General features: G+C 35.8%; 1 protein-coding gene across 5 annotated transcripts in view; it reads right to left on the bottom strand.

Annotated features, from left to right (window-relative positions):
• The window catches only part of RPS6KA3 (ribosomal protein S6 kinase A3), a 73,813-nt gene that overhangs the window by 6,857 nt on the left and 44,567 nt on the right, over window positions 1-22,389 (bottom strand). For 4 of the 5 annotated variants that reach the window (XM_064407503.1, XM_064407505.1, XM_064407507.1 and 1 more), the window contains 12 exons: window positions 20,831-20,868; window positions 20,323-20,465; window positions 17,147-17,217; window positions 12,857-12,945; window positions 12,527-12,591; window positions 12,327-12,429; window positions 12,020-12,144; window positions 10,126-10,251; window positions 8,590-8,679; window positions 4,145-4,303; window positions 573-734; window positions 318-394 (listed from right to left, as the gene is read on the bottom strand). In XM_064407503.1, the coding sequence (XP_064263573.1) occupies window positions 318-394; window positions 573-734; window positions 4,145-4,303; window positions 8,590-8,679; window positions 10,126-10,251; window positions 12,020-12,144; window positions 12,327-12,429; window positions 12,527-12,591; window positions 12,857-12,945; window positions 17,147-17,217; window positions 20,323-20,465; window positions 20,831-20,868 (1,248 nt within the window). The remainder of the gene's footprint in view (window positions 1-317; window positions 395-572; window positions 735-4,144; window positions 4,304-8,589; window positions 8,680-10,125; window positions 10,252-12,019; window positions 12,145-12,326; window positions 12,430-12,526; window positions 12,592-12,856; window positions 12,946-17,146; window positions 17,218-20,322; window positions 20,466-20,830; window positions 20,869-22,389) is intronic. The other variant, XM_064407504.1, reaches the window with a different exon arrangement.

The following is a 22,389-nucleotide window of genomic DNA, read 5'->3' as shown; positions in this document are numbered from 1 at the left end:
ATATATTTCTTCAGTATATATGCTGCTTAATCAATCTTTTAATTTTCACATGAAACAATAAATTTTCAGTGCAAAATCACTTTTAAGCAGAAATTAACACCCTAAAATAGAGGAGACATTAGAAGCAAAGATTTTTTCACATCAGTCAGTCCCTGAAAACTTGGATTTTACTAAAGGCAAAGCATATTCTCAACCCCAAAGATGAGATTAATCAGTGCTTTGACAGAAACATCTGCAACAGTGGGCCTATATTTATTACTGGTTTAGTTTGCATTGGTTTGGTATTCTACAGCAAAGCAAATGATAATCACCCTTACCCAGTGAGCATGGTATAAAGTAGAACACCAAGGCTCCATATGTCACATGCAGCATCATAACCTTGCCTCTTTAAAACCTGAGGGAGACAAAATTTTTTTTCTGAAAAAATGCTTGGAAATGCTTTGATTATGCTATAAAAATAGTAAAATTTAAACTTTTACTGTTTACAGAGTGATTCTACTTGTTACACAAGAAAAACAGCAAAAAAATCCCAGTAAAATATATCAAGGCATATAAACTATCCTGGGTTTTACCTCTGGTGCAACAAAATTTGCTGTGTAACATGGAGTCATCAGAAGACCATTTTCCGCTCGCAGTTGTTTTGCAAAGCCAAAGTCACAAATTCGAATTGATTCTGGATTACCAGATTCATCAACATAAAGAATATTGCTAGGCTTCAGGTCTCTGTGAACAACCTAAAAAAAAAAAACCCAAAAAAACCATTAAATACAATAAATTAAACACATGAAAAACTTCTCATTTTAATTGGCAAGTTGCTACTTAAGTCTCCCATCAGTGTGCTCAGTTTCCAGAGTTTCAGCTTCCACCATCAGCTGCAGTGTTTTGATGTTCCGTGGTGTCTGGAGCATGAGAATTCTAACTTGGAAACTCTTAACTGTAAAACCCCATCCAGACATCCCCACCCCCCTAACTTATTTGTACAGACAGTTCCAGATGTCTCTTCTAATGGTTGAATCATGCATTTCCTTTTTAGCATGTATAACTACCATGCTCTTTAAATCACAATCTTTGGTTTCTGCTATCTTTTGGAGTCAGGGGTGCCCACAGCTGCTGATGTGCCACATTGCTATGTAACCACAGACTAGTTACTGCTGGAGGAACTCTGTATTCCATTCTTTTTATTCAGACAATCTGAATTAATCTCAGAAAAATAATTAAAGCCTGATTAAAACAGATTTTTAATAATAATAATAAAATCCCAAAGTATCAATGAGGTATTCTCCAAGTACCAAAAAAAGCCTATACTGGTTCCCAAGTGTCTGCTTTTGCAGGGGCTTGAGATGTAAAATGCTTGACAATACTGGAGAAGCTGCCAACGTTCTGGCAGAATTTGGAGCTATGTTATAACAAGCCTTAACAAAACCTGGAATGCACAAGGACAGTCTTTGAAATCAGATGACCTGCTCTATTTTCTTCACAAGACTAGACTACAGCCTCCAGAGACTTTGCTCTGTAAAGAAGAGGGTACATACCACTCTAAGACAGCAGAGTGGATCTAAGTGTCCTCCTTTAAATATTGAAGCAGAACATGAGGGCCTTTATGTTCCTTGTTGTGCTATGTGTTTCATTAATGTTAAACACAGCTTTTCATGGTTAAATTTAAATGGAAGAGATAGTGAAATATTTCATAAAAGTAATCACATTAGAACAAGAAGATACCCCCAGACTTCTGCAAGTAAGTGATATCTAGAAATCAGAAGCTCAACACACTCATCCAAAACTAGCAGGGCTTCAGGAGAGCAATGAGAGACCAAAGGGTAAGAGTGCAGAGGGTCATGCACATTGCAAAGCCATTCAACACATTAAATCTATTTAGTAGAGACTTCTCCAACATGCAAATCCCGTGCAATTCTCAGATTTAACAAACCAAGTACCTAAAATTATGGAAATAAGCACCTTGTAAGCTGAAATATACAAATGATACTAAAGAATTTGACTTGGAACAGTAGGTGTTAAGGGGAACATCCTGGCTTGAGATTTCACTGCATGAGAGAATCAGTTCCTGATTGCCCCTGTTTTTTACCTCTTTTCCCTAATAAGAAGTGAAACAACCTTTATTGCTCCAAGAGGCAAATTAAAAAACTCCCAGTTTTGTTTTTGTTGATGTTTTGAAGTGTTTTGAGAAAATATTCTAAAAGGGGTAGAAAGTAAGAAGTGAGCAATAGAAGCAGCACAGAGCTGAGGATCTGGCAGTTTCTAGAACAGTCATCTTGAGTTGTATGCTTTTTTTGGAAGAACAGGAAGCAAGGCTCAAGTAGGAGGACGAGTCTGTGTAACAGTGCAGTTCAAATTAAAACACTACTTCCCAAGCAACTAAAATATTTACGTAAAAGAATAAGTGAAACACCTTCCTATATTAAGCTGTTTCCCAATGGTAAATTTTGAAAATTTTAAAAAATATAATTTTTTTTTTTTAAATTGCCACATTGTTTAGATTATGTTGGTATTTTGCGTAGAAATAGAATTTTATTTTAGAGCAACAGAAGAGAGCAAAATAACATGCAGGAACTTTCAGTTCTTTATTTCTCAGCTTTGTGCTTTTGACCAGTAGTCTCAATTACCTATCAGCATTCACAAGTCTGCTGCTCCAAGATGACATGGCACTTCTTGTTTATCTGTTTTCTAATGTCTCTTGTGCCAATCCTTAATCACTGTATGTTGGCCCTCATACTTCCAGAATGCTTTGGGTGAGCGTTGGAAGCACTACCTATCCTCAGGACTTCATTCCTTGCTTAGCTAGTTTCTCAGTCCAGAAATATCTTATGAATGTCCATGAGGAAACCCTTCCTGGGAAGGGTTGTGGAGACTGCACACAGATGCAGAGACTATCAAACCAGATATTACCTAATACCATATTCAAATAAGCTCCTCCAGTGTCCAAAGGAGTTTCAACAGGAAAATCCACTGAAGATAGGAGGAACTCTTCAAAAAAAAAGAATTAGACCACTGAAGTGCTCACTATTTACATATGTGGCCAACTGTCCTGTGGAGGTGTACTTAACATGAGACTTGAAAATTTACAAAAGCAAACATTCCAAAGTGAGTGTGGTCTAATACAAATTAAAATGCCAATATTTATGGATATCTACAGTAAAGAAACAAAACCCCCTAAAATCCCTTACTTGATGCAAGGACTCTGGGTCTCTTTTAGCCACATGTAGCAAGAATGAACCAAGTTATGATCTGTTATTCTATTATTTATATTTCCATACAGAGGTATCGAGGTTTGATCATAATTCCCATGGGTGCTGCTGGCCAAGGACTATCATCTGTGCACACAGGCTCAAAAAACCACACACATGAGAAAGTGACTGGAGTGATGAATCACAGAATGAGATACCAGATAACTGAATGGTCATTTGTTATTTAAAATAATGAGTACTATATGTTCCAAAGCATCTTTTCTTGGGTAACAACATAATGTATTAGCAGCTTGACTTTTTCCTTGCACCCTTATTTTCTGCTTTTTCTCCATCCCCTTTTACTTGTTTACTTAAAAATGCAACACAACTTGTCTTTCTTGCCATGCAATTATCACACTGTCCTCCTCTATATTTGAACTACTTCCTCTGTCTCCATATTAATTTCCCAAAGTGTTAATTTTCTGTCTCCTACAAGTTCCTGACTCTATGGCACAGGAGTTACAAGTCATAAACCATGTTCTTCAAAATCAAGAAGTCAAAGGAATTACAAGTATGACAGGTGGAAAATAAATTTTCAGGGTGTATCACAGGACAAGACTGAAATTACATTAGGTTCCATGGCTATGCAACAACACTGGTCCTAGCACTTCTTCCTGGACTTCTTCCCCTCATATCCTCTCTGTTAGTAACTGCATATTCCACAGAACTGCTGACATAATGCATGAAGAACAACAGAAACAGTTGCATCATCTCACTTATCTGAGCACATACAGAACTGATAAGGAAAGTTTTGATTTCAACACCAATTCCTGCTGCAACGTAATTGTTTACCAAAAATTAATTAATTACCACACAGAAGAATGTATCAAGATACAAGTTTATGTTTCTGAAAGGGAAGAATATCAATAGGTAAAACCATTTTGTCTGAGATGAAAACTTACCCCTTGTGTGTGGAGATACTCAACCGTTTTTGTTATTGTGAACAGAACTGCACTAGCTTCTCGTTCTGAGAAAAATTTTTGCCTAAGAATTTTATCCAGCAGTTCTCCTCCTTTCATAAGTTCTGTTACTACATACACATATTTTCCATCATCATACACCTGCAAAAAGTACATAAAAATTTAAATTTCAAAATATTTATTCTTTGCTGTTTTCCTATGAAGCACATAGAGATAGTGCAGGTGTGTCCACAAGCTGATTTCTTCAGTTGTTTTCCCTGTATTTCATAACCCACACAATATCCAAATGCTGTTCATCTTCAGAAGTGAACACAATCTTCACAAAAAGGCAATGCTGTACCAAAATAACATAGAAATACTAGCATGAAAGTGTTTAAAGATAACAGGTACTTCCCCCACACAGGTTCACTAAAACAAAGGAAACTAGACATGAGAAATTAAGTAGTAAAAAATGGAAACTAGTCTAATTAAGGCAAAACCAGATATAGTTCAAGCAGCAATTATTGCACCAAATTAAAAATATAAACAGAGATCATTCCAACAGTCAGATAAAAAAAAAAACAAAAAGAAAAAAAATTAAGTTTATCTCAAATAACTTCTATGAACAGTGAATACAAAGTTGCTATGATAAAAACCTAAAACTTATACATTACTCTCCACATAAAGCCTATGCCAAAGTCTAAAATTATTAAAATATGCATATTTTATCCCTTACTTCTAGTCATGGAAAATGGCTTAATTTTTACATGGATTTTATCATCCAGGGAAGCATTTGAGAATTCTTTACATTCTCACCAGAGGGCACTACAGACTGAGTGATACCAAAGCACATTTTAAAGTACACTTCAGCATTTCATTTCACAGAATCATAGAATGGCTTAGGTTAAAAAAAAGTGCCCTTAAAGATCATCCAAGTCCCAGCCTTCCTCCATAGGCAGGAGCATGGTTCACTAGATCAGGTTGCTCCAAGCCCCATCCAACCTGGCCTGCAAGTTCCAACTTAATCCAGAAACAATTCCTGCTTCAGTGAAATCTTTTACAGACTGTTCCCTTTAATCGTTTCAACCTACTTTTATGGGGATGTCACAATTGTTATTTTCAGTATGTGAGAAAATGTGTTTAAATAGAATCATCAAAATGATAGTAAAATAAATTTAGGAATAGATATCAACTAAGTAACAGAAAATAAGAATTAAAAAAAGAGGTTTTCATCTCAATTCCCTGGTCTTAAGCTGCCTGGGAAAAACATGCTAATAAAGTTCTAAGCATCAAAATTTTTGTTCTCCTAACGATACTAAAAGGATTTATTTTCTCAGTAAATAAAAAAAGAATGTTAAATAATTCTGTGGGCTTTACAAGCTTATGATCTCAGGGAGATGAAGACATGATAGGCTTCTCTATTCTCATTTAACAGAAATTTTTCCTCCCATGAAATATAAATGACTGAGCACCTGAATTTGTTTGTATTAAGACTTTAAATATTACACAGTATTCACAAGCAGAATTATCTAATTCTAGATTCTAACCAGAATTTTTTTTAATAGGCATGCTTCCTCTAATTCTGGTATAACATAAGGAGTTCAGCTTATTTCATTTGACATAACAGAGCATACACATCTTAGGATTGCAGAATTCAAGCAAAATTTGCATTTGATTACTATTTTTTCTGCTGGTCCTGTCTGCCAGCCAAAAAGCCCCACAGATAACTCACCCCAAACAACCCATTCCCCTTGCACCAATTCCTCTAATGGAATTACCAATTTAAATTGGTTTTGGATAAATACTGATGAAGTTTTCTTCACAGATGCACAGTATCATGCTAAGGTCACAAATGTGACACTACTTTTTAAAATAAACTCTAAGCCCAAGCCACAGGTCAGTCATTATGTTTTCTCTACAAGGTAAAGTGGAAGAAACTATAGTGAGAAACAAATGTAGGTGTATTAACAAAACATAATGCAATGGAGAAAGAAATCAAGGTTTTTGCCAAGGAAAGTAAGATTTTACAGACACATTATGAGGTATTTTGAAATCATGAATAAGCACTTGGACAGGGAGACTGGATATTTTGTATTCAGGATTCTAAAATGCTTCTGAAAAGACTCTTCAGGCAATGCTTTAAATAACTCAAAGCAGGACAAAAGTTCTGTTACAGAACAGTAACTATTACATAAAAAGGGTAGAATACTTATAATGGTCTGGCACAGGAAGTTTCTAGGTAATGTTTTGTTGGAAGCTGTGTGCTTCCTCCCTTCTTACACTGTTTCCTAGGCATGCACTAAGGGCCTCTGTCAGAGGCAGGATATTGGAGAAGAAGGATATCTGAATTAGCACAATATAGCTCCTTTTGTTTATATACTGTGTAACTGAAAAAGACCACTGATAACAATCAGAAGGAAAACCCCCAGAGGACTGTGCACTGCAGAAAGAATTTGGTCTCTTGAATATCCATTGTTTCAATCCAAACACCTTCAGAATTAAATTACATAAAAAGGCTGAACAAGAATGAAAATTTCCATCTTAAGCAAAATTCAAATGTTACTGCATTTCTTCTTAAAATAGAAGAAAAGAAAGAAATTATTTCTTGCAGAATAATGATTTCCAAAGCAGGCACTTAAATGCTGAAATATTTTATTTCAGCATTTCAGATTAGAAACATTTAAGTTTTGATGTGGGTCTGAATGAAAAATTGAGCAAATCAACAATGAGTTTTATTTTTATAATAGCACATGGTGCTCTGGAGTTGGAGACCTGAAGGCAAAATTCTCCTTATCTTCTCTGAAAGCTGAATAGCACACCACTATAATGCAGGATATGCAAACAATCTGCCCCATGGGTCTGTATTAGGACAAGAAAAACTTAATGTCAAATTCCTACATATTTATACAAGATTCTATTACATACAAATTCTAGATCTCTTTTCTTACACTGGACATCCTTTCATAATTTTGCTTGGGGAACTGATCTGAAGCAGAAGTGAGTGAGAATTACAGCCTTTCTCCCTTTGTGGGCTTAAGGCTTTTTTTTTTTGGTAGTTTCCTATTTGAGTACTGCTGTTGCTGTGCATGAAAGATGGCTCCTGCTGGAAGATGACTAATGATGATAAAAGATTAATTACAAAGTGAAATAATTCAGCATATATTGCAGCTGTTTAAGACTGCCTGGATTTCTGTTCTCAATGTAAAATATTCATCATTCTTAAGTTCAGGTTAAGTGCTCACATTCTGATGTTTGTCCTCCTGTTTAAATAACATAAGCTGTGTATGAATTAAAGTAACACATGAGCTCAGCATGCAGCACTAAAAGCATAATGAATGCTGATGCAGGTTCTGTTCAGCACAGCTCCTTTCAAGTAGCTTTACTGTCCAACCACATGAAAGAGAACAGAAAGTGGGACTGCAATCGTGCTGTCTTGCTTACAATAAGATAAGCTCCCTGGTGGGTTCCCCTGAATATCTACCTTATTTTCTCTGTCCAAGAAATGGCCAAACAGTATGATATCAATAAAGTGAAGACAGATTATAGTAGACCAACTTCATGCAGAGTTCTCTAGTGCTCATCTCCACAGTATTTATGAGCTGTTGTCTTAATGACTTCAAAATGTCTGACAATCGCCTTTCAGCTGAGCTCAGCTTCCTGGAAATGCTTTGCTGTTTTGCCTGAGGTTTGGTTTGGGGGACTAGAATATTTCCCTGCAGTCTAAGAAAGTCATTAAGCATATGCCTTTTTAATTTTTAATCCTCTTTAATGAATAACCAAGGAGACAAAGACAATTTTCTTTTTCAGTTAGGTCATCAGAATATACTGTTCACTATGAAAACCCTCTACCTCTCAGCTTATGTTATTCCTTGTTTTTTATGGACAAAGTGTTTCCATGGTCAGAGCAAATAATACAAGGAAGAAATACCTAGACAGTGTTCATACAGAGGCCAGACAAAGATAAAAAAGAGTGAAAATCATGGACATGGAAATATTTTGTCTACGACTGAGTAATACTTGCTACTGTCCATGAAAATGACTTTGGGTACTGTGCTAACAGTGAGTCCTTTGTTGTATGATAATGTACATTAAAATTGCTTTTGATTAATGTAGGGAAAATCAGATTTAAAGTTAACTAAGCAATAAAAAAGATTCCCTGATCCTTTAAAAACACAGCCAACATTAAATAAATTATTGTTGTGCTTGGATTTATGAAGGATGAATTATTTGACTCCTTAGAATAACACTGTACCACAATATATGCATCTTTAAAAGAAAACACAGACATCCGAGTAAAAAACTAGATACTACTGAATAAATTGCATTGTTTTATTTTTAAATACTGAAAAACATGAACATAAATCTAAAATACGTAGCTTCTTGTATCTCAAATTAGAAATTATTCACAATTGTAATATACTGAAGGATGTCTTTAAAACACTACTTACATCTTTCAGGGTAATAATATTTGGATGCTGTCCATAGCGCAGCAGGATTTCAATCTCTTCTGTTGGATCTCTTTTACTCTTGTCAATAATCTGTAAGAGCACATACAGACATGGGCATAATTATTTTTGTGAATCTAGAGTAATGCTTTGGTATGCTTATTAGCACCAACAGTTAAGCAGTATTTATTGTTGCAAAAGGCATAGATTATAACCAGAACCAAGTCTGTTAAATTGGAAAAGCAAGGCAAATAAAAAATGTTGGGAAAAATGAAAACGTTTCTTTTGAAAATTATTTTGGAGGATAAGTGACCTAACCTCTTTGGCTGTGATAAATAATGCAAGGCTTTTCAGTAGATAAGTGATCCATTATTTAATAAAATAGCAAGTTCCTAATTTAACACAAGATACTGGTTGGATGATGCTAATCAACTGATTTTCACAATCTAATCTCAAACATTTGGTACAGCAAAAGAAAGCAGGAGAGAAAGGGAACAAAAAATAGAGAAGGTAAAAATTTCTCAGAGTTAATTCAAACACATTCATTACAAAAGTCCATTTGAATCTCTGGCACTAAAGTTCACCTTGTTTAAGCAAGCAAAATAATATTTGGCCCTACTTAAATGTATTCTTCTTCTTCTTACTTTTTTCCTCTCCTTAACTTAAGAATTTCCTATAATGTCTTTTCCATTGTTGTGTTACCTCTTCATCCTTATGCCTATACTGCTACCCATCCCCTGCTAACATATCAGACACTGGTATCTTATTCTTTTTTTCAAGACTCCTTGAGGAAAAAAATGCCCTAACAGAGCCAATAGAAAAGCAAGTGAATCCTCACAACAAATGTCATAGCTAGGTAGGGAATTACCAGCTATGCCAGGACTTTCTTGCAGTTTCAAGAAATTACTTCAAATTGAAAGCACAGAAGTCAAATCTGTTTCTGGCCAGAACCAGAATAAACACAAGTATTTAACTACCAGATTGAAATGGGAAAGTTTTGAGGAAGCAATCTACATACCTGATTCATCTTTGTATTTTATATAATTTAATAGTAAGCTGTTCAACAATTCAAAAAGAGAACTGCCTCATAGAATAGGATTTAAAGGCAGCTTTTTTTTCCCGCTGATAAAGTCTGCTAATCCATACTCTTGCTTTCACAGAAACCATTCGGTCCCACGTTATTACACTAAGACAAAAAACCTTATCACTGCAGTTCTGGGAAATCTACTGATTTCAACTGAGAATTTAATGCCTTCATAGAAGTGCTAGAAAGCCCTACAGAATAACAAGAACAACACTAAAAACCTTGCTTAAAACCAGAAAGCCAAAACAGAGTTGAAGTTTATTCTAGAAGTTATACCAGACTAAAGACTGTTATGAACTCCTTACCCATATGAGAATTTATTAATTTACTTTTACAGCTGTATATAAAATATTTTGATATTAAAAAAATATTTTTAATCTCTATGTTTCTCTGTGGCAAATAAAAGATGCCCAGTGCTAAAATCTGAAAAGTGTGGTTTATAACAAAGTAATTACCTTTACAGCATACTCCATGTTTGAAGCTTTATGAACACATCTCTTGCAGACAGAATAAGAGCCAACTCCAATATCTTCCTTCACTTCATATCCATCAGTAAACTGAATGCTGTTCCTGTGCAACTGCTACCAAAATAACATTATCAATTAATGAATATTCTTAATGTGTAACTGATTTTTTTATTAAAAGAACTTAAAAAAATTCCTATTGATTTGCTTAAAATTTTAACTGATGACACTACTAGATCAACGTGGTCTAAATCCCCACTACCTTCTGTTTAAAATTAATATAAGAAAAATTATATATTACACATGCTGTAAATAACGCACACTGTATTTCAGAAACTTATGGCATTATTTTTCTAATTGCTGCTTTACTAATTTAAAGATAGAAACTCCAAACCAAAGAAAATCAGAATTCAAGATAAAATAGCAATACAACAATAGTAAAGAAGTATCTCTGTCTTTATTATCTGAATAGACAGAATGCCAGCTGGAAAATTCAGACATACTGAATAGAATCAGATTGGCTGGAATTGCATGGAATGGCAGTCAAAATTCCTTTCACAGAAATAAAAAGCTGAAAGGAGGACAAGTGCTCACTCTTGTAAGGGAAGGAAATGGTGTTCTAGTGTGTGGAGTTTGTGCAAAGGATGCAAAGCATTTGCAGGAAACCATCTGGGTATCCTGCAGCACAGAAAAGAGGAAATAGGAGTGAGGAAGTTGTTGAGGGGCACAGAGGAAAGGCAGCAGAGAAACAGACCTTTACATGAGAAGGAAACCATACACAAAGACCAGTAATGCCATCTACAAAACTATGTGAAAATGAAGCAGCACAGAGAAGCTTTCGGAAACTTCTAGCAAGATGCCAGGATCAGAAATAATTCTGATGCATATATCATATGTCAAATCAGAAAGCTTCTTGAGAATGAAAAAAAGATCTGAAGTTATATTTTATAAAAATGTATTACACATGAAATAGTAATGTGTAGAAAAACATGTTGTGACAATTCTAGACATGAAAGTGTTAAAGAAATACAAGGGCTATTCACATTCTGTATAAATTGTGGGTTTTTAAAAATTTTCTCAGACATTTGCAAAATACCAGTGCACTGAAAAATACAAATAAACCAAATAATACAAATAAATCCAATCATAAAGCAAATAATTTATTCCTATCTATACATTAAGAAGTTCTCAACACAATTTAGATAATGAGTTGGTTTTCATGACTCAGTAATTATTAAAAGCAGAGAGAGGAGGTAGAAATACAATTTTTACAGAGGTCTCCTCTTCCAGGTGACAACCTCACAATTATTAATACAGGAGACTCTACTGGAGTCATTCAAACACATCAAGGAAGCCAAAGCTTGAGTGTGCACTCTAACACTGGCTTGGTATGATGCACTGGTATCAGCCACAAAAAGCAGAAATTAGCTAACTAACTTCAAGTGGCTTAGGAGGGACAGAATATGTCCTGGGCCATGGATTCCAGCAGTCCACAACATCCAGATACAATTCACAGTCACAGTCCAGTGCCTCCTACTACTGCATTGCAGGAGTCAACTGACATTTCCATACATGGGGGAAAAAACCAATAAATCAATATATCTGTTATTCCACTTCACCTTATAGTTATGGCTTGACATGACAGAGTTAATGCAGTACAGATGGTAGAAGGTTTTCATTTAAGGTTGAAGCCCGTTTCAACCTGTAGCTCAGGTAATTATACAGGTCCTGTACCTTCAGAGATTTTGTTTGGATGAAATAATCTGATCTTTACTTTTCCTGTCTAAAAGTTGACAATGATTTTTTCCTGATACTTCATTCTTTGATAAGGAAACAATCCATCCACCAAGAGACAGCACTGATTTTTTCTATTAGATGCACTCACCTGGACAATTGAATGCACTCCAACTGTCTGCATTGCTTGGCTTTCATCATCTGATGCAATAGCTACAAAGCTAAATCCCCGAAAAAGCTGATGTGCATTAGCACTGGGTGGAATACCAGGTGAATCTGAAAAATACATCATCTACTTACAAGCAGAGTCTTTAACATGTAGATATGAAATTAAGTACTGAAATTTTGGTAGCACCTTGAATTTGTAAAGATAATTTCTATCAAATTTTGAATTAAAAAATTTGAAACTCAAATTCTGTCTTTTGAATATGTAAATTTTCTCATTCATAGCTCTTTACCTTTTGGAGTTTTTGCTGTAAACTCAGGGTCAAAATAAAATGTATCCTCAGGTCTGCCAGTTGCAGGTTTAAAAGGAGGATGAATTTCTCTCCGGTACAATTTCTGAAGAGAAGTGATAAATTGTAAATGGAAAAGTTATATGATACCATAAAAGACTTAACCAAGAAATTTACTGGATTGATTTTAATTAGATACTCACATTCCAATCTATTTTGGAAAAGAATGCATGCCTCTTAATTTCTTCTACTCCATCTGGACCTGCTCCTTTTATAAGGAAGAAAAATGTCTATGAATTATTTTCTTCTTGGTAAAAGGAATGGCTAGCACAATTATATTTCTTATTCCTTGTGCATTAATTTTAGATGTATGACTAGCAGAAATGATAATACTTTGGTGATCACTTGAAGGGCAAACTACATTCTTCTTTTAAAGTCCATTTTACATAGGAAACAAAATTTTAGTCAGTTTAATGATCACTGATGTTATGAATATTAGGAACAAACTAAAAATATTCTGCTAAAAACTTTACCTAATCTGTTTGCTGGGTTTCTTTTGAAGAGCATTCGCAGGAGACTCTGTGCTTCAAGACTCAAGAACTGGGGCATTCCAAGTTTGGCCCTAGAGAATAAAAATAATTAATAGTATACAAACGTATCTAGGTAAGAATTAACTCTGCATTCCCCATGTCCTTTGCCATTCAACAAGTCCATAATAAATGAAGCAGCATCACTGAGAAATTGCCTTCAGACATCAGACACAGAGGAAAAGTGCTGTCAGTCATGTAAACATGTTTGGGTTTTAAATTTTTTTTTTCAAGTACTATAGTATTTTCAGTAATGACTCAGGAACTTAAGTAGAGGAAAAGGTGGAAAAGCACATAGAGAAGAATAGCTAGAGAAGAGCAGTTTATAAACCTGTAAATTTTCATAATATGCTTTGATCCACTTATAGGTCCAGTTACTAGCAAATGACACCAAACAAAGGATTCTGATAATTTTATAATAGAAGGACTAAGAAAAGTACCACACTATGACACACACCAAGATGACCCAGGAAACAAACTAGAATACAGAAATTCCATTAAGGTAGGACAGATCTTGCAGGATTAGCTGGTAAAAAAAACCCAAAAAACCCACTCCTCTTTTCCTTTTTGCTCCCCTCCCCAATATATTTCAAATAATACTTTTACAATTTGCCAGCCTTGAATTTATAGATTTAAGTTTTTGTACTTTAATTTCATTTTATTTTGTAATCCTTGTCATATTTTCTTCCTCTCCATTTAATGTTGAGCCTTCATTCTCTCACTGTTACTAGGTCTTACTTTTTCTTGTAACTATGATAATGGTAAGGAGGGATATAATTCCCTCCTTTCCACCACTAATACAACCTGGAGCTTGTATTTTTCTCTAACAATCCATGACACAAGCTCTGTGTTTCAATCAGAACTTGATTTGTCCTGTATTCCAGGTATTTGCAGATATTCACCTCTGCATCGCTTGTGTAAATGCATACGTGTTGCCACTGATTCACTATTCATTACTTTCAAACTAGAACACAGTAAATTTTCCATTCCTTTCAGCATTAAAAAAGCTAGAGCAGGGAGAAGGAAAATCTGAAAAACATTGGCTTTTTTAGGCTCTTCATTAACATACTACAGACAGATCAAGGCCACCAATGGAGGGGAGGAATGGGCAGTGGGCCCTCCAAGTGTTCCTGACTGGCATGCACCACCACCTTTCACAAAATCCTTTATCAGGCACATGACAGAGGAGAAGGAAAGGCAATTGCCAGGTCCTCAGAGTTCCTATATTATGCAACAACATGAGTGACAGCAATTTTTTTCTGATATTCCTGATGGACAATGGCAAAATTTTATATGAAGGGATATCATTTAAGTAAAGGAGAAAAATGTTTAAAAATTTAACTTGGTTGCAACAACCTGTGATTTCTTCAAACTGCAGGGTTTCCCAGTTTTAGGTAAAACACACAAGAATAAACAAAAATTTGTCTTGATAATGTTGTGAGAAATAAAGAACCCCCCCAAAAAAATTTGTTCTAAGAAGAATGCATTTTCTGTGGATTTTTAGGAACAGAAAGTAAGAAAAGCAGTTTATTGTAAATATACACAATGGAAACCAGAACTCATACGCACATCTGTCCATTTTAAAGTTTTAGGAAAAATTTAAGGAAAAATATACTACGTATGTGGAAAATAAAAAGAAAACATAGACAAGAAAAAAAGTATGGACTTAATCAGAAAACACTTCAAAATATCTTCTGTTTTTCAGCTGCTTTTATGACCAAAAGAAAACCAGTTCTATACAAGATAATATTCATAAGAATACAGAATATTCAAAGAGGGTAAAATGTCTTTACATCATAGCACACTTTCATAGAAACCTACAATTGCTTAGGTTGGAAAAGACCTTTAAGATTATCAAGTCCAGCCATTAAGCCAGCACCACCCAGCCCACCACTAAGCCATACTCCTATGTGCCACATCTTTTTAAAAAACCTCCAGCAATGGTGAATCAGCCACTTCCCTGGGCAGCCTGTTCCACCGCTTCACAACCCTTTCAATGAAGAAATTTTTCCCATATCCAATCTAAATCTCCCATAATGCAACTTCAGGTAATTTCCTCTCATCCTGTTGTTTCTTACTATGGAGAGGAGACCTGGCCGCACCTGGCTACAGCCTCCTTTCAGGTAGTTGTAGAGTGACAAGGCCTCCCCTGCACATCCTCCAGAATAAGCAAACCCAGATCCCTGAGCTGTTCCTCACAGAATCTGTGCTCCAGACCCTTCACTGGCTCCATTGCTCTTCTCAGGACTCTCTCCAGTACCTCAGTGTCCTCATAGTGAGAAGCCCAAAACCGGACACAGGATTTGAGGTGCAGCATCACCAATGCTGAGTATAGGGTGACAATCCCTGCCCTGATCCTGCTGCCACCCTATTGCTGACACAGGCCAGGATGCCATTGGCCTTCTTGGCCACCTGGCCACATGCTGGCTTATGTTCAGCAGTTGTTGACCAACACTCCCTGGTGCTTTTCTGCCAGGCAACTTTGCAGCCACTCTTCCCTAAGCCTGGCATGTTCCCTTAGGTTGTTGTGACCCCAGTGTAGGACCTGGCACTTGGACCCACTGAACCTCCTCCTACTGGCCTCATTCCCATCAATTCAGCCTGTCCAGATCCCTCTGTAGAGCCTTCCTACCCTCCAGCAGATCCATATTCCCTCTTATCCAGGTTGGGGGCACCTGCAAACTGTCACTCAATCCCCTTGTCCAGGTTGTTGATACAGATGTTAAACAGCACTGGCCCCTCAGGAACACCACTTGTGCCAGGCCATCAGCTGGATTTCACTCTGTTCAGCACCACTCTCTGGGCTATGAATGACTATGAGCACCAATTACCTGGAGAAATGCAAGGATATTCTACATGGCAGCTGAATACAGAAGATATTTATAGCAACAGTGAAAAGACTGTTGAGGAACAGAGCAGAGTCACATGCAGGCTAAGAGAAGAGAAAGATATGACTCATGAGACACATAGGAAAAAATGCATGGCTCCTGAAGCAAATGAGAGTGCAGAACTATCTCAGACTAAACTTCTTGTAAATAGGAGGTGGTCAGGAGGAGCTTACACTTGCTGTGAATAGATAGAACTTTTTAGTTAAAAGACATTGAGTAATCACAACATGAAGATTTGGTCTCACATAGTGCTGAGGCAGCAAAAGAAACTAGTATCACTAAATATACTTGCAAATAAGATGAAGAAAAAAAAAAGGGCAAAGAATAACATAACATGTATGCATTATGAAAGCAAAAGCCAGGAAAACAATGAGTGTGTTTTCTAGTGGTTTTCACATTGTAATTATTTAGAGATAAGATGAAAGAGTTCCATATATTTATTTTTCAAAACAGGCTTTTTAGTGCAAAAGAAATTCCAGCTTTGATATATGGGTAGACAAGTGGCTAACAGGACTGAGAACAATGATAAACAATGAAGCAGAAAACAAATGAGAAAACTAAGATAATCTTATGAACTTCCATGGAAAAAAATGTTATTAGTTAAAAATAGATGGAAACAGAGAAGTGAACCTATGATATGAGGAAACAGACTTGTTTGCACAGTGTTTGGCTACAGTCCCAAAAATGGGGCATTTACGCCACAGGTTGCACTAGTTTAGAAAATATGTGGGGAATTGCAAGGTAAAAAGCAGACCTCCATTAGCAAAAACAAGAACATTAACTGCATGAAGGAAAGTTAATTCCCACTATAGAGCTAATGCAAAATCTATGCTGAAAACTGCAAAGGGAAAAATTGGAGCTAAGGCAAGTCATAGGAAGTACAGAAGGGAGGAGTATTGGGGAGGCAAGTTGTTGGCAGCACCATTAATATAAAGAGGTAGGGTGAGGAGCTGGTAAGATAAAGAAGGATGAGGAGTGAAAATACTTTCTCAAAAAAACTCCAAAAACCTAAAACAAAGGAAAAAAAACAACAAGGAAAAAATGCACATGTTATCAAAAAGGATAAGAAAGTTAAAAAAATATTATGGAAATAAGATGGGAGAGATCACGTGGTTGGAGAAGTTATTATTACAGATTAAAGAGCTGCTATGAAATCCTTTGTACCTGGTATGGTGGAAGAATAGTGAAGCAAATTAGATAGGCAGCAAAGGGAATTAATAATATGGAATAGGGAGTGAGGATTTACCAGTACCTTTGAAAATGAGGGAGGAGTAGAAATTAGATATTGCAGCCCGGAGGGCATCCCTGTAGAATACCTGATGAGATATATAAATAAGAGTGTACTCACTTGAGAATCATAGTCATGGTTTCTTTTCTGTCTTTCCCTTGGAAAGGTAGAGTACCAGTGAGCATTTCAAACTGTATAGAGTAAAACTTTCATCAATTACATTACCTGGACAAAAACTAATTTTTGACAAAACTACTTAGCATCTTCACCTTCCAAAATTCATGCATGTTAACAATCAAGTCTGCGCAAAACAACTTCATTGTACAGTTTCAATTGCTAAGAACATTGAGCAGCCTTTGCCATTTTTAAAGCTGCAAAATATTTTCCTATATTGGTAACTTGCTTTACATCTTTTTATCTGAACAACTTAGACTATAATGTTCTGTGTTTAATTTCTGCCTAAAAATTTTGTTCTAGGAAGACTTGATCTGTACAACTGTATTTTTAGTTTTAAACAAAGGGGAGGAGGTAGGGAAAAAGGTTTTCCTTTCAAAAGTTAGTGATGATTTCTCCTCATGCAGAAATTTTTAAAAAGGTCAAAATTTTGAAAATTGGCATGTACATAGCCTTCACTGGGAAGGGGAAAAGGTTAGCTGATTGACAAAGACATGCATGATGAAAGTGGTTACTGTATGCATACAGTGGAAATAAAGCCTGAAGGAACACGCAAGAGCTACACAGCACGTGCATGCACATTCTACAGTGCCTGGCAGTAAGCAACAGACACTGCTAAAATACTGATTTGTTCTGAAAGTGACTCAGTAAAAATAGATAAATATAAAGGCACTCCTGTTGGACTGCAGTGTGCTGCAGGGATATCAGATCTAAGTGAGGCAGTGAAAGCAGTCCGGCAGCAGTCATGGCAGCCAGCACTTAGGCAGAAATTGGATTTTTTTTTGCTTTAAAGATTGCAGAACAATTTAGTTCAATGCAATTTTATGGCATACAGTTAACAACACCAAAATGAAAATAATTATGAAGGAACTCTCTGAACAGCTTATGCAAACTTAAGTCATCCTGAACACAAGGCATCCTCTATTCCCCTCTTTTCTGGTATGATCCAAACATTCAGCCTCCTACACATAAAAAATTGAGTGGATAACTTGAATAAATAATGTGTGACTACAGTATCTGTAGATTTACAATAAGAGCATGAAGTTGCACTAATAATATTCTTTCAAACATTTCATTTTATTGAAACAAAATTTGAATTTCTTACTGCCATCTCTTCACTACTGGTAGATACTTTATAGTCTAGATAATATTTCTTACTGATACATTAAAAAAATTAAATTTAATAATAATGCCAACACAAAAAAAGACTACTTTTAACTTTAACACCAAGACAATTGTCAGGAAGACGTGAGAGGGATAAATCAGAACTGTAAGTAGAAAAAAAAATTGTTTGTGGTTTAGAAAGATCTTCACAAGGTGCACTTAAAAAAATTAAATTTATGTTTTTAAAAAGGTAAATTTGGAGTGCTCCACTTACACTTGTATGAAATACAGTTTCTTTTACAAGCTCCTAATTTGTCACAAGCACACATATTTGCATTGACAGCTCAACATGTGTATTCTTTGTCAGCCCTCCCAAATACTATATTCCAACATTAACAGGCCAATAGTACTTTTAGAATAAGCCAACATTGGCCTTTCCTACTTATGTTTTATTTCAGGAGGAGAGTATCTCAGTGCTTCTGAAGACTTTAAATGAATGTTTTCACTTGTATGGCATCCCTTAAAACTGCCACTGTTTTAAAGGACAATTTGGAATATATTTCTTAACAATGGCTTAAGCATACTTCATGTCTGGCAGCACAAGAAAAGAAGCCAAATGATTTGTTGAATTATCTTTAAAGTCTCCATTTCTATACTATAACTTCTGTTCACTCTAGTTACTGTGTACTTATACCACACCAACCATCACTTGAATTTTTGATCAGCTCAGAAATTAAGAATGAGTTAAAAGTGGATACTTACAGATTGGTTATGAAAATTAGAAACTATAAATGCAAGCAATAAAAATATGTCCTAGAAAAAGCTGCACTGTATTTCATATACTACTTTACAGAATTTGGATTTTAAGGTCATATATTTGTATTCAAAGTAGAAGCCAAAGTATTTAACATGCAGTGCACTTAAGACTGTGAAAGCCACCCCAATCACAGCTAAACATCTTACAGCAATTCTTAATGATACCATATCCACTTGATAAACATCAAATTATGTTTTCTAGCTTTATAAATTAAAGCTGAAGTTTAATTACGTTTGTGTTATCAACAACAAATATTCTGCAGCTACACTGTAATTATCTTTTAATTGACTGTTCTTAATGATAAAGTGTGTAGTTGTGAGGAGTGTGTGTGCTTGTCGGGAGAGAGTTCAGTTACCAGGTGCTACTTTTACATAGTCAGTTTTCAGATCACAACAGCATTCTAATCATCATAAAGCCAGAGGATGACCTATTTTCAGACACAAGAGTCCTTCTTGTACTATAAAGCACACACATTAGTTGTACTGTTACAGTTATGTAGCAGAAGCAGTAAGAAATGAATACATTTATACAATTGCTTAACTTCTGTGTCAAAAATGCACACGAATATTTTAAATATTAAAAGTCTTTCAGCATTCCTTAAATAACAAACATGATATATTATTCTTTTCCAATTTATATTCCATATACATAATATTTCCCCTCACCCTGCAACTTTACACTAATTACACCTTGCAGAAACACCATAAGCAACTGAGAAACTATATCCCATACCAGGTCAGTGTAATTTAAATCAATTTGATGTGTGAGAACAACAGCTGTCATTATTCTACTAACTTGTAATTACAGCATAGATTCTAATTAGAAAGTTGCCAATCACCTTTTTCCTCTTGAATGTAAATTCAAATTAAAAATTTGAATATGAATTTCTTTCCCACTTTGGAATAGACAGCATTTTTCTGTATACTTCGGTATTTTTCTTGGTCCCCTTAACATTCAAACTACTACAGATATAAAATATTTGAATTAAATGACAATAAAAATATGGTATATTATTGGTATTGATATGAAACCTAGTGCATGTCCTTGATCAAACACTGTGGTGTTACTGATTTCACACAATTTAGACTTCCTTTGTAGTTAAAATTAACGTAAAGCTCACCTTAGGGGTTAGTGTTTGATTTGTTTCAGCACACCTTGCAAATCACAATTTTGCTATTATTTACATTTACCAGAAACCTACCATTAAAACACCAAAAGACCACCAGTCTGCACTCTGTGTATGGCCTCGTCTGTTCACAACTTCTGGTGCCATATATTCCACTGTTCCACAGAAAGAGTAGGCTTTTTTTTCATGATCAATTGACTCTTTACTTAAGCCAAAATCTGAAAGGAAAAAAACAATTCCAAATGTATTTTTTTAAAAAAAAGTACATGGTTGATACTTTTACCATAATATGAAGTGTTAGGCTTTTACCATTCGTATAGAGAATTGAACACTAATATGGGACTTAGAGGATTCTCCTTCCCTCCCCACACTACCATAGGTCCATAACATCAGATATACTTGTAAAGCAGCTATCTTGTTGAAATATCTAGATTTTATTTATTTCAAGCTAATTACACTACTTGCTTCCACAGCTAAATTACTGATCAGTTAAAATGACGTATCATATTGGTTTACCAAGAGGGAAATGCAAAGATTTTACTACGAACAGAAATGATCCTGGTATTGCAATTCATTTATTCACCTGTCAATTTGATATGTCCTTCCTCATCAAGCAGGATGCTAAAAAACAATAAAAAGAATATAAAAAACTAATTAAAACATCTTATGTATTGTTTCAGACAACATACTGACAATATTTAGGAATAAACAGTAGAGGATACACAAAGATGGGGAGAATTAAACATGCATGAAAATGAATTATTAGACTATACATTCAAACTACATATTTTGATTTCCTTCTCTTTCTTTTTAAAGATTAAGAAACAAATTTACAAGAGTTTTATTCAAATATTTTATTAAATTCAGTAACAGTTTTGGCTATCTGCAGCACTACTGTAATTGTTAAAACCAGAGACATAGTTCTATTTCTTTTATACCGGCTATGTTTTCATATGTACACATAACAGGTATTCATTTGTAATTACCATTTCAAAAGTTGTTCACCACTTCAAGTAACATCAAGTAATAAATATCCCCATGTAGTACCAAAGGACAGGACCCACAGGCCCTATACTGGGAGCAGACCTTAGGCCTCCACCTTTTCACTTCAATCACAAGAAAGGCCAAACTTCTCAGAGATGCCAACTGTTCTTGACTACCACTGAGTATCACTGCATTGCAAAGCATGCAAAGTATTCAAGAACTGGATTTTGTAACACCCCTTACACAATGGATTTAGTTCCTCCACCTGCATTTCATTCTGGGGGTAAGACATGACCCAGACCCCATTCCCTTCCTCGTTGCAGTTTCCATGGCAGGAACCATGCGCAAACATTGCCTTCCTGCCCACCAGCAGATCAACACTTCCACCCATCTTGGTGTTGTCTGTGGGTTTGCTCAGGGTGCACTCAATCCCCTCATCCAGATCTCCAATGAAGATGCTAAACAGGACTGGTCCCAACACAGAGCCCTGGGGATCACCACTGGTGACCAGCCTCTGGCTGGATGTAATTCTATTCACCACCACTCCCCGAGCCTGGTCAATAAATCAGTCTTTTAACCAGTGCAGAGTACACTCGTCCACACAATGGGAAGCCAGTTTCTCCAGGAAAATGCTGTGGGAAATGGTGTCAAAGGCATAGAGTCACAGAAGATAAGGGGCTAACATGTATGGCTCAAACACTGAAAGTCATTTGGCTCTGGGGCCAACCACAGATTGTTGGTAATAACAGATAAGGATTGCTAGTAATAAGCAAGGATTGCTGGTAATAACACACTGTGAGAAAGAACGAGATGTGCCTAGAGAAGAGGCCATGCAGAGATAGGGCAGCACTTTTCCGGGACAAACATCCTCGTTCTAATTCCTGAAGATAAGCACAACCCAGTACAGCACAAGGGCAGGAATGAGGTTGAGAAGCAGGCATGGAAGGGGAAGAAAAGACCACCCAATATTCCCAAAGATCCCCAACTCATTTTCCGAAAGGTCTGAAAGAACAGACTGTACCTAACAACTAATATGTATAGAAAACAAGAAACTTGCTTTCATGGCAGGGAAACCTATTTATAAAAACCAACCGCCAGCAAGCCCAGGGATCCCCCTGGACCCTGGATATCCCATCAGTTGGACTGGCACTGTAGCCA

The sequence above is a fragment of the Passer domesticus genome, chromosome 2 (assembly GCF_036417665.1).
Source record: "Passer domesticus isolate bPasDom1 chromosome 2, bPasDom1.hap1, whole genome shotgun sequence".
NCBI lineage: Eukaryota > Metazoa > Chordata > Aves > Passeriformes > Passeridae > Passer > Passer domesticus.
The sequence above is the reverse complement of the archived record's forward strand: the minus strand, read 5'-3'. Positions and strand labels throughout refer to the sequence as shown.